The 13,416-nt window shown below is 35.3% G+C and overlaps 1 protein-coding gene across 3 annotated transcripts in view; it reads left to right on the plus strand.

Moving 5' to 3' along the window:
- The window catches only part of atg5 (ATG5 autophagy related 5 homolog (S. cerevisiae)), a 28,787-nt gene that overhangs the window by 10,115 nt on the left and 5,256 nt on the right, over positions 1-13,416 (plus strand). For 2 of the 3 annotated variants that reach the window (XM_026284696.1, XM_026284697.1), the window contains exon 7: positions 7,508-7,625. In XM_026284696.1, the coding sequence (XP_026140481.1) occupies positions 7,508-7,625 (118 nt within the window). Of the gene's footprint in view, positions 1-7,507; positions 7,626-7,699; positions 8,772-13,416 lie in introns of those variants that run through there. The other variant, XM_026284698.1, reaches the window with a different exon arrangement.

The raw sequence follows: 13,416 nt of genomic DNA on the forward strand, positions 1-13,416 counted from the left end.
TGAGAATACTATTCTTAAAATGCATTCCAAATTATAAATAATTTGTAATGTATATTTATTCACAGTATTTAGAAGTGCCCACGATAACAATATCGTGCATATTAATGACGGCAATATATCGCATTACCGAATACCGGCACAAGTCTAATGGTACCTGAGCACATTACTGGCAAATCATCACCTACTGATCAATAAATATGACAAATAGTTTAAAACATCTGAATAGTTTGGGCTAAAATCATGATATTGAAACTTGCTAGGTGTCATCATGTTTTGAAAGTAGCTGAAACATTTGGGGCAGAACTACTTAATGATCAAAATGTTTCCAGATGCTTTGGTTATTGCTTTTGATCATCTAGTGTAATGCATCGATAAATATAATGGCATAATGTTAAAAAACCCTTCATGAATATAAAGCTCTAGGAATATAAACATTATTATTTTTTTATGAAATGCATAAATTATGTAGCTGTTTTTTTTTTTTTTTTTTCAGGTTGAGGTCTGTCCCTGTTAAAATAATTCCCATTTTCTAATTCCAAACTAATTTAAAAAAAAAAAAAAAAAAAAAATATATATATATATATATATATATATATATATATATATATATATATATATATATATATATATATATTTCTGTTGTTATAGCTGTTAGCTTTCTAAAATGATCCGCAGCACAGACTCTCTATTTTTATGAAAGCTACCTAACAAAAATCATTAGGCTATTATATTTTGATGATAGGTTATGCTACGTGGAGCTAAACTCAGACAAGACGTCAGATAAAATATGTTACTGAATAAATACACAATTGTGATAGAGAATAAGAAGCTGACGTCTGATTTCTCCAAGTGGTTGCATTTACCATGTTTACTATGGTAACGTTAATGTTTAGCGTACATAGGCACGATCAAGCCCCGGACGTGACAGTGGAAACGCGACTGGCCCTGGCACGCATTAGCACACCCTGTTTAAGCTCGCCAGTGAAAACGCGGCTATTGTAGTCCCTACCAGATGTAGTCCTTAAACAGCAATTCCTTTAAAAGAAAATATTTCCCTTTGCATTGAACTCTGAGCGTTGTAACTTTGCAGATACTTTATGCTCTAACAGCAACATTACACTAACATTAACTAAAGTTCGAAAAGTGAAATCAGTTAAATGAATTGGCCCAGAATGCTATTTTCAGCAAATTCCTTGCCTTAATTTTGCAGTCAGTTGTTTGAATGCTGGATTTGACAGCTCAAATGTCCAATTGGAGAATTCAGTATGCAAGTATTTGAATTGACAGTTTGAATGTTATAAATTCACATTGCAAATGTTTGTAATTTGAATGATTATTTGATTATTTGAATTCACCATTTGAATATTTGTTTGTTTGAACAGTTTGTATATAATATATATATATATATATATATATATATATATATATATATATATATATATATATATATATATATATATATATGTCTTTTTTAGCACGTTGGATTGTTATTTGACTTAATATTTTTCATTCATTCATTCATGGATGAATGAAATATTTTTCATTCATTCATTCATTTCATTTCATTCATTCTTTTTTTTTTTTTTTTTTTTATATTCAAATGTTTCAGCAGTTTGATATTTTTTGACTGCATTAATATTGTTTGGACTTTGAATTGACAGTTTGAATATTCAAATGTCATGGATGTTTTAATTTACTATTACCACTCATGTCTTTAGGGCAAGGCTCAGGGGGTACCTGCTTCCCTTAATGACTTACTTTGTCTTTTAGACTCCAATTATTGCTTAAAGAACCTATAATCATCTGCATACTCTAAAGAACAGCCTAGCCTCTGATCATGAGCACTGAGACCGGAGAGCATCTCTTTTCTCTATCCTCTTGCTTTTGGAGAAAGGCTAATGATGTCTGTTGTGTGGTTCATGTGCTGGTTTGCCAGCTAGGGTGTCAGGGGAGTTGAAAAGAAAGTGTCGGCACCAACAGTATCACACTTCTCATCAGTATCAGGAGCCTTTTGGATAATGCTGGGGTCAATAATTAATGCTGCCGTTTAAAAATGCAACGAAGTAGCTGTCACTTCTCACACTCTCTCTTCTCTGACTCTGGAGATGATCTTGGTCCAAGTGAGCAGTGAGTCAGTTTTTCTGGTAACCTGATCGAGGTCGTAGCATCCTGAGACACCTTCTCTTCCTGAGACCTGGGGGTGTCGGTGTCAGCTGGACTACCTGAGCCGTTGTGTTACCAGTTTCCTTTTCACAGTTCCAAGATTGACTCCTATTGTTTGTCAGGCCACTGTTTGTCACCACAGGTCCAGATCTTACAGAATGATACCCTCTATCACTGACCACATGCAAGCTGTGTGTGAAAACTGGATCCTGTTCAGCATTCGACACCTCGCTCACTCGCTCAAGGCCAAAGGAAAGACTAAGCCGTGACTGCCGGCTGTTAATCCACTCAATATCTTATTCAGCAATTCACAACATTATACCCAACTATTGTGGGTTACAAAAACAGCTGCTAGGTGACAAGATATTAACAAATTAATTATTTGTTGTTAGCGCTCTATAATTGGTGTGAAAAGTGGGTACACTGAAATGACATAGATGCCATTTCTCCCAGCTGTAGTCATGTATGCTGACTGGGTAAAGATTACATAAACAGTGCCTTGTGAATGTGTTCATACCCTTTCATTTTTTTTTTTTTTTTTTTACGTTTTGTTTTGTTGCTGCCTTATGTTATTAAACTGCTTTAAATTAGCCCCCCCCACCATAATCTACACTCCATACACCATAATAATAAAGCATAAAAATATATATATATATATATATATATATATATATATATATATATATATATATATATTAAAAGATTTATTAAAAATTTAAAAAATACAATTTTTCCATTTTTCAGGGACAGTTCAAATTTATCTCAGGAGCATTCATTTCGCTAGTAGATGTTACTACATTTTAAGTGAAGTTAAGGCAAATTCAATTGAATGGGTATGATTTGGAAAGGCACACACATCTTAATAAAAGGTCTAACAGCTGATAATGCATATCAAAGAAAAATCCAACCACTGAGGTCAAAACAACGGCCTGTAGAGCTCAGAAACAGGTTTGTGTGAAGCCACACAGCTGTGGAAGAGTTCAGAAAAGCATTCTGCTTCATTGAAGATTCACTGAAGCATATAGTCTCTGTTACCCTTTATGGAAGAAGTGTGAAACAAGCAGAACTTTTCCTAGAGCTGGCCAAACTGAGCAACTGATGGAGAAGGGCTTTGGTTAGACTGGTGACCAAGAACTTGATGGTCACTCTAGTTGAGCAATTGAGCAACACCAATCCAGTCTTTATGGCGGTGTGGCCAAACTCAACCCTCCCTTCAGTTAAGACACATGAAAACTAGGGTTGGAAAACTAGGGTTTGAGATTGTCCATTGCTGATGGCTGATAGACATCACGATGTTGCACCAGCATCATGATCCCTCATCCCATCCCCTTTTTGAATGCATGATCGCTTTTTAGTTTCACTATCACTTTAGAGATTCGCGATCACACATACTCTATACTATGGAGCGGCAGTACTTCAACACATTTTGCAAGATTATATGTTTGTCAGTGGTACTGAGGATCTGCAAATCATTCACCATCATCCTCAGTCATCTCTTCTTACACAGTCTCTACATTGGACACGACAGTTGTTGTGTGGCGCCGCGCCACATCAGCTAAAGACTCTACACTGGACGTGACTAAGCGACGGTGGAAAATCATTTGAAAGCAATTTACTGTCAGGGATTTGTGGTGTCATGTCATGCCACACCCAATGTAGACAGCGGATTTTACTGAGTTGTGTTGACTGATCTATATATAATCAATCTCTATTATAGATCAGTGGTTCTATAGTGTTTTGTCACGTCGCATAGCACCGCTTGCATCCGGTGTAGACACGGTGTTAGAAAAGTTTAGTTGTTTTCCCTTTTGAGGATTCACGCTTTTGGAATAATTGCCAAATGCTGATGAGCAAAGCTTGTTGCAGCAAACAAAAAAGACTTGAGAATGTAAAGGTGCTTCAGCTAAATATTTATTTATATATAATATAAAATACTTATGCAATGTACTTATTTCAGTTTTTTTATTTTAAATAAATGTACTAAGTTGTGACAATTCTGTTTTTGCTTTGTCAGTATGGTGTATAGAGTGAAGATTGATGTGGGGAAAAAAAAGTAATTTAAAGAAGTTTATCATAAGGCAGCAACAAAAATAAAATATGGAAAAAAATGAAGGGGTAATGAATACATTTGCAAGGCACTGTAAAAGAAAAGAAAATCGAGAAAGCTCAAAGGAAAAGTGTACTCCCTTCAGTGTAGGTGGTTGGTGTATGTAGTCATTGTGTTAGGGTGTGCTGTATCTGCGTCACTGGACTTTGCTGGGGTTGTTGTTGTTTGGTGATTCTTAGCTTTCCAATATTCTAGTATATACTGTACATCCACCACACATGCATCTGTTTCATCATCTGAAATAACTCTTTTTTTAAAAGTTTTTTTTTTTATTATTATTAATAATTTATTTTTATTAAATATTGTTAATATTCAACATGAAGTTCTCAAAAGAAACCCCATTCTCACTTTCTATTGTACAAAAAAAAAAGCTAAAATAATCGTATGTTAGTTTGCAGTAGGGCTTGCATAGACTAATCAAGTAGTCGAGTGATCAACTACTTCAATCACTAGTCGGTACTGTCAGAAACAATCGACTACTCGAGCATGCATTAACAATAATGCATGCACAGAGTTTGCAAGTACGATGTGAATTTTAGGATTACAATATTGCATGTAACTGTTACTTTCTATGACCTTATCTATGTTTAATGTAAAATTACAATGTGTAATTTAATAATTAGGAGTGTGTCCTGAAGCATACCTTATTCGGAATGGCATGGATAATGGCTTCAAAAACGAATAACGGAACAGGAATAATTCTGCCTGAATACTCAGCTGAAGCTGTCAGGTGTTTGCTAGATAACAGTTGAGCCAGGGGATCAGCGCAATATGATACACAGACCTCTAAAGTCATTCAGTAGAGTGTGAAGTGAATGAAAGTAAACTTTATGAGTGAAAAGAGCGCAAATCAAACACTGCATTGCTGTTGCCTCTCCGTGCATCTCTCAGAAGTCAGAGCTTGGTAAGAGTAGTCACCTATAATAATACATCATACACATTCTATTATTTGTATATATTTAAAAGGCAATGATTTAAACCTTAGGCTACGATATGATAGGAATGAATGGAATAAGCACGGTGCGCTCACCAATCAAACAGCCGTGTTGCGCTTCTCAGTCTCAAGAGTACGCTAATAATCAACTTAGATACATTTTCTATTTGGCCTACTTGTTTGCATCTTTATCTTTTACTGGTTTGCGTTGCACACACACATTTGTTTAGGGAAGTTCAGAGAAGGACTCGCTTATGTGCGCATTCAATTGATTCAGTCGAGTTCAAATGATCACTAAACGTTTGTCATGACATCTCTCTGCTTGCATGATAAATATTATTTTTAGAAATTAATAATTATTTTAGTTTAACATGGCATACTTGTTCAGTGATAACTATGAAAAAAAATAGAGTCATAGCGTACTTATAAAGTAACTGTACGATGCTGTATCCAAATGCAGATAATATTTTTTTTGTGATTGTTAAAGATACAAATACAGATGTAGCTGTTACATTAAAAATTTAATATTTAATGTCATAATTATAAGGTTTTGACAATTTACATATGTAATAAGTGCTTATAATAAGTGTTTATTGAGAATACATATTTAATGTCTTTTAATTTACAGTAGCATGAACCACGAGTAGTCGAATAACTTGAGTGTTTTTTAAGTAAGAAATCAACTAGCAGAAATCAGTTGTTTGCAGTTGATCGTAAGAAAGTAGATGCATGGATGGATTATTAATTTGGGATCAGTGCATTTAGACAACAGAATTTTCACTTTTCACAAATGCGGACTAGGACCTTTCTGAACTTTTCACTTTCTATGGTTAAGGTTGTTATTTGTTTTGGAACTGCCAGAAACACAACTTTTGTAAAGTGACCTATCAAGCACAATCATGCAAAATCTTTATTTATTTATTTATTATTATAATTATTATATTAATGCTATCAGAATTTCAGCTTATGGAGCAAAGATACACACTCTGCTGTTATCTCAGTCTGCTGTTAAAAATAAATAATCCACCCTTCAATAATAATTTATATGACAGAGTGTACAAAACAGGAACAAATAGCTCAAAAGTCTGTTAATTCACGTTTGTTTACTTATCTGTCTATCTGAGATGTTGTTGCCATTACGCAACATTAGTTGCTGTGAGTTGCATGCTCATGTCCTGCTCAAACAAGCTCAAATTTCACCGTCAATGACAATGTGAAGTAGAGTGTTCATTTCCCAGTCTTGTTCATAAATTGGTTGACACTATGCAGACACTGTTTTACAAACTAAAATGGCTAAAACAGTAGCCGCATTCATTTAAAGTAGTGTTTAATTTACTGTTATTTACATACTTCATACTAAACATGGCGGAACCCACAATTTCCTGCAGTCGGAGTTCCTCTCCTAAAAGTAGGAGTAAAGGCCAAGTACTTGTTTTACCAACATAATTAATACCAGTATTATTCAGTGGAACTGTCGTAGAGCAAAGGCAAATTTTGCAGAACTTCAAAGACTAATTATGATTCTCAACCCTTTTGCTTTTTGCCTCCAAGAAACTCATTTGTCACCAGACAGTCCTTTGTCTTTGAAAAAGTTTGTTAGCTTTAATGCATATGGTCCAAACATACATCGACCTTCTGGTGGCTCAACTATATTAGTTCAATTTTAAATCAAGACATGATCAAGTTGGCTTTACTAGGTGTAGACTGGGGCATTCAAGACTTACCCATGGGTTTTTATTAATAAGCGAAGTTCCTCCTTTATGTCTTTCATGTTAAGTTCCTTAGACTATCAAGCATATTTTGCTGAATTGTAATTTTTATGATGCTGCTAGAAAACGCTTTTATTCAGAAACATGCTTGCATGGAATATTTGAAAATGTACCACCCAAATGTATTTTAGATTTTCTATCTTATGTTAAGTTGAAATGTTTTATATAATGTAAATCTTATGGATGATACTGAACCTTTTTGCCATGTAAATAGCCATGATGCTAACATGGTGTAAAAAAATTAATAAACAAACAAACATACTTCATACTGATATACAGTTTAATGTCGACTATAAAGAAACTATCATAGTCATTTAAATATAGACCAAGTGCCACCTACAGGATCTGTTATGTGAAGAGTAGGCTGTTAGGTCAAAAACAAGTGATGCGAAATTTCTTTATCACATGAACACTTTTGATAATTATGCAGCAATAAATAATTGGGTTTTAAACAAGTTCACATGTTTGAGAACTTTACACTGTGATTCTACTAATATAATCAGTCAAATGGGTTTCATATTTGTCTCAATTTAGACGATGAGTGACAGACCGTTCATCCAAAAGCTCTTCCGACCAGTGTCTCCTGAAGGCCACACGCTTACGTTGGGAGACCTGCTGAAGGAGCTGTTTCCTGCTGCCATATGTGCGGAAGGTGAGCTGAAAAAATAATTCTCACACATATTGTTTGACAAAAACGTGTTTGCAGTTTAGACTTCTCTCTCACAGGAGGTTGGCATCAAAGATAAGAGGCAGAGACATTAGAGGAAAACAAATCTTTAACATCTCGAGATTTACAAAGGAGATGAGAAATAGGGAAAAGAAAGAAAAGGACAAATCAGGGTTGGATGAATGAAATCCACAGCCAAAACATGGGCGGTCTTGGTTTCTCCTGAGAGGAAGTAGATAAGCAGACAATAGCAGTGACAAACGGAGCACCTGCAGGCAGACATGCCTGCATGACGGAGCACATCTGTGCTGCTTCCAGCCCAATTCAAGACCTGCTTGCTTTGTCTGAAAGGCCTGGTGGTTTGGTTGAAGAGAAAGTGGCACTTTGTGCTTCTCTTTTTGTTATCGTTCGGTCTCTTCCAGATATGTGGGGTTTGCTTTGATAGCAGCGCAGAGCAAAGTGTTGAGATTACAGGGAAAAATGTGTCTACTTACTCAACCTGGAAAATACCTTTTCTGTGTCAGGATTTTTGTTTATCACCGTGTCGGCTTGATTCATCTCAATTACACATGAGTGAAAATCTGCATTTTGTAACTTTAAACATTATGTTTATCAGCAGATGAGGTTTTCTGTTTTATGAAAGGCTTTGATGAGTTACTGTACTGTTATGTTTGCAGTGTAATGGGGATTCCCACAAATAAAAATAAAAAGCATATGCCAGACTGACATGTAATGTCCCTGCCATATTAAAGCCATCTGTATGTCTCGAACACCCAGCAGTATGGAATCTATCACTAGATATTCACCACTTCGGGGGTAAAAATGGAGACATGCTCAAACGGTGTGGTCTCTCCTACGCTTTTCACAATAAGATGAAGATTTGATATATCAAAATGGCAATACATGGTACTCTAAAAACTTTCCCATGTTCTGCTTAAGAAGTCGGTCAGAATCGTAAGAGGTTTTATAGTAAATAAGAAGTGTGTGGTGGTATTATTTCAAATAAATGAATTGCACAGAAAACCCCCGCCCAACAGCTCTTGATGTCAACCCACGCTGCGAGTGGGGAAACCTCCAGCTGGCCCTCCCACCTCCATCACCACCAGCACGTCTCACTACTCAACCTGTGGCAGGCACTGAAATATCACTTTTTGATCACTTTGTCTTCTAATGTGGTGAAAAAAAGGGTCATTGACATTGAACTCTGTAGACTGATTCATTTTAAAGTTAGAAATCAGGCTTTTAGACAGATAATGTCAACTGTGTTTCATATGTTGGATGTAAATGCTTCTGGGTAGTTTACCCAGTAGTTAGTGTTCATGCAATTTTTTTTTTTTTATAAACTATATATGAATGTATAAGGAAATGCATGTACATTAGGTCAGGTTTTGCAATAATTTTAAACTTTACTCTTACTTTAAAGGGATACTTCATCCAAAATTTACTTACTCATGTCATTCCAAACCAATAAAACATTTGTTCATCATTGAGACACAAATGGAAATATTTTAATCAAACCTGAGAGATTTCTGTTTTTCCATTAAAAGTCCATTCATCCAAAACTTTGTGTTCATAAAAACATTGTAAAGTAATCCATATAAAATTAGCCATTTAATCCAACTCTTCTGAGTAGTCATGATTGATTTATATTCTGAATAGACTCCAGTTGGGCCATGTATAATCTTGCATAGGCACCAAGTGCAACCCTCTAGCTCAGGAATCTCCAACGATTTTTACACCACAAACCGGTTTTGTGTTACATTTTTTCTTGTGGACCAGCTGGAGGGTCCACGAGAAGATATATTAGTGGTTCAACGGATGATATTGTGGTTTTTGAGACTTCACGGTTCATATGATTTTTCCTTTTCAGAAGTATTTAAAGCATAGAGAATGAGAATTTCAAGAAGGGTTTTTTGACAATTTTATGTATCTCAGATTCAAGGAAACGACACACATACAGCAAGAATTCACATTTGAAACAAACATCCATTCCTTCTTAAAAGTCTGTGGTAAAAGAGAGCTGCCTGTTGTGCTATTTAATTAGACCTACTTGTGTAGCCTATAGTTCTAGCTCCCTTTATTTTTAATTTGTATATATACTGTTTGAATGACAGCTTGGGAAATCTGTTGGCGATCAAATATTCAATATCGCTGCTCATAAACACTTGGTAAATTATCAGCCCGGCCGCTACGGGAGGCGTTCAGACTAATAGCACACATAATTTACGTCTCTATGATGATTGGTTGATATACCAGAAGGAAGGCAAGCCTCTTCTATGATGTTCCTTTTCCCAACACTCCTCAGCGCAAAAAGTGAACATTCAATGCTGATTGGCTCATTTTTTTTTTTTTAACAACGGAGGCACAAGCACTCATCTCTCCCCTTCTTTATCACTTAAATATATTTGTTCATGTGGCTCAAGTGGTAGAGCATTGCGTTAGCAGCGCAAGGTTGTGGGTTCAATTCCCAGGGAACACACGTAAGGTAAAAAATGTTAGTCTGAATGCACTGTAAGTCACTTTGGATAAACGTGTTTGCAAAATGCATACATTTTATTTAATTTAAATTTACTTTAATTACATCAGCAGATTTGGCACATTCCCGATAGAAAAGCGCCACTTTCACGTAATGGTATTACAACTGTGAAATTACAAACAAAAATATTTAAATTCTGAGACATGAACTGAAATGAATTGTGAATTTATTGTCCTCATTTTCACCTCAAAATTTTGGGGAAGCTGTGCCTCCCCCAACGAGCTGCCATTGGAAATCAACTCTGCATTCTGGCACTGTCTGAAACACATCTCTGTGAGTCAGAATGATCAGTAATTTGCTAATTAAACATGTCATTTAATTTACATGAAAATGCATCCAACAAATGAAAATTCATAATAATTAGAATAATCTTTCGTATGCAATAAATAACAGAGTGTCATATCTATACACATTTTTCCCAGAACATTCTTGCAATCTGGTATCAGATCATCCACGGCCTGGTACTGGGTCGCAACCCGGTGGTTGGGGAACTCTGATCTAGTTCAGAGAGTAGAGTATGGCACTAGCAATGGTAAGGTCACAACAAAGGATATATGAATAGTTTATTAGCAATCATGTAGTACAAATAATAATACAAGAATTGATGAAATATATAGTTTTTCAAATATAGGCTTTCAAATCTGGTAACGAAAACCCCAAAATGTATATTTTTTCAAAAGTTGGTCTTCTTTCAAAGTTGGTCTTGGTTGAGTGAAACTCTCCAAGGTGGCAGAAGTCCAGAGCCGACCCATGCTAGGGCTTTGTGTGGGCGTTTGTCATAACTGCCGGAAGAATGCAATGTTGTGTTCAATTACTATATGAGTTTGTGTTGTTTGAATTCCCCTCGCATCATTCTGAGAGTTACACTGGGGACGCACCCACCTTACACCCTTACAAACTCCACGGGGGCAGACACACACACAGGACTTCAAGGAATGAGTTACTTCTTCTGCTCATCACGCTATTACTGTGTGACTTCAAAATCAGGGTCAGTTGATTGTTTAGTCCTCTTTCTGAGATGGTTTTTGTCCAGATTGACCGTTAACAATTAAAAAAATCAAGGTCAGAGGTGTTCAGGGTTTTAGACGTCAAACACTATTATGCAAAGGATTATACGTGTGTGTGTGTGTGTGTGTGTGTGTGTGTATATATATATATATATATATATATATATATATATATATATATATATATATAATTCCAATTGCCCAGTTCCATTATTACGTGGCTGTTTTGTTCATGGAAGTGTTTGTGCTTGTGTTTGAAATGGTCATCATGTTTAGTCATATTAGCGTACCGAAGCTTCAACCCCGGTGTGCTTGTTGCTTCCATGTTCTTGGTATCTGTGGGAGGTACGGCTTCAACTTTTTCCTGCTGAGCAAAAGATAATTAACATCTAAATTAACATCTAACTGTCTCAAGTTATGAAGAACACGTACAATTTACACCTGCCAAATGCTCAGGTGTTTTTCATTTTGATGATTTTATTAAATGGGCTATTATTCACTAACAGGGTTCATGAAATCTTTGTGTTATAACAAGAATATTAATGACCACTAATTATCTTAAACGGACAATAGCAACATATTTATACAAATACCAAAAAAAAACCATACACAATGCAAAATAAAAAGAAGTCTTAGGTAATGTCGGAACAAAAAATATGCCGCAGAAGAAAAAAAAAGAAAAAGAAAAAAAAACACTAGTAACAAAAAAAAAACAAAAAAAAATCCTATTGTGTTAGATGTGATTTTCTACTAGAAATATAATGTGATGATTTATATAGTGAATTTGGGTTTTTATATTTATTGGTCAAAGATCATAAATCATAATACAGATTGAATACATTTTTACCATGTTACAGAAGACATTCATTAAAATGTCATTTAGTGTAACAGTGGTTTATATACCAGAAAGTCTTGTCAGGCACATTTAGAACAAGAATCATTATATTACATCACAACACTAAAAGACTCTATTTAAGGACCACAGTGTAACCCCAAAAAGTAATTTACTGTAAATGATTCTTTATCAGTATTTGCCATTATGCTCTAAACCACTAGGTTTTTACCCGTTTATAGGGTTTGTGTGTGTGTGTGTATGTATGTATGTATATATATATATATATATATATATATATATATATATATATATATATATATATATATATATATATATATATATCGCGCTGCTTGAAAGTTTGTGAAACTTTTAGAATGTTCTATATTTCTGCATAACTTTGAAGCAAAACATGATCAGATTTTGAATTCACAAGTCCTGAAAATAAACAAAGATAACCCAGTCAAACAAATGAGACATTTTTCATTCATTTATTTGAGAAAAATGATCCAGTGTTACATATCTGTGTGGTGCAAAAGTATGTGAATGTCTAGGATCAGCAGTTAGTTTGAAGGTGAAATTAGAGTCGATCTGTTCAGAGGTGTTTTCATTCAGTGAAATGACTATCAGGTGTCATCGCCTGCCTTGTTTTATTTAAAGAACAGGGATCTATCAGTCTGATCAAGTTTGTGGAAGTGAATCATAGCACGAACAGAGGAGATCTCTTGGGACCTCAGAAAAAGAGTTGTTGTTGCTCATCAGGTTGTAGATTGGACCCCACACATCCAAAGTCAGAATGATGTACAAATGGAGGAAATTCAAGATCATTGTCACCTTCCCCAGAAGTGGTCCACCAACAAAGATAACTCCAAAAGCAAGACAATGTAATAGTCCACAAAGTCGCAAAGGAACCCAGTGTAACTTCTAGGCAACGAAGGGCTGTCTCACATTGGCTAATGTTCATGAATCCACCATCAGAAGAACAATTAATACCCATGGTGTGGATGGTAGAGTTGCAAGGAGAAAGTTACTGCTGTCCAAAAAGAACATCTGATGCTGCCCATCTGCAGTTTGCTAAAGTGGACTAGCCAGAGGGCTATTAGAGAAATGTTATATGGATGAATGAGACCAAAATATATATTTTTTGGTTTAAATGAGAAGCGTTTTGTTAGGAGAAAATAACATACTGCATTCAAGCATAACAACCTTATCCCATCTGTGAAACATGGTGGTGGTAGTATCATATTTTGGGCCTGTTTTTCTGCATCTGGGCCAGAACAGCTTGCCATCATTGATGGAACAAGAATTCTGAATTATACCAGCAAATTCAATGAATTTCAGGAAAAAGTGGGCCATGCAGTAAGACAACAACGCCAAGAACACAAGTCATTTTACCAAAGA

The sequence above is a fragment of the Carassius auratus genome, chromosome 16 (assembly GCF_003368295.1).
Source record: "Carassius auratus strain Wakin chromosome 16, ASM336829v1, whole genome shotgun sequence".
NCBI classification, from domain to species: domain Eukaryota; kingdom Metazoa; phylum Chordata; class Actinopteri; order Cypriniformes; family Cyprinidae; genus Carassius; species Carassius auratus.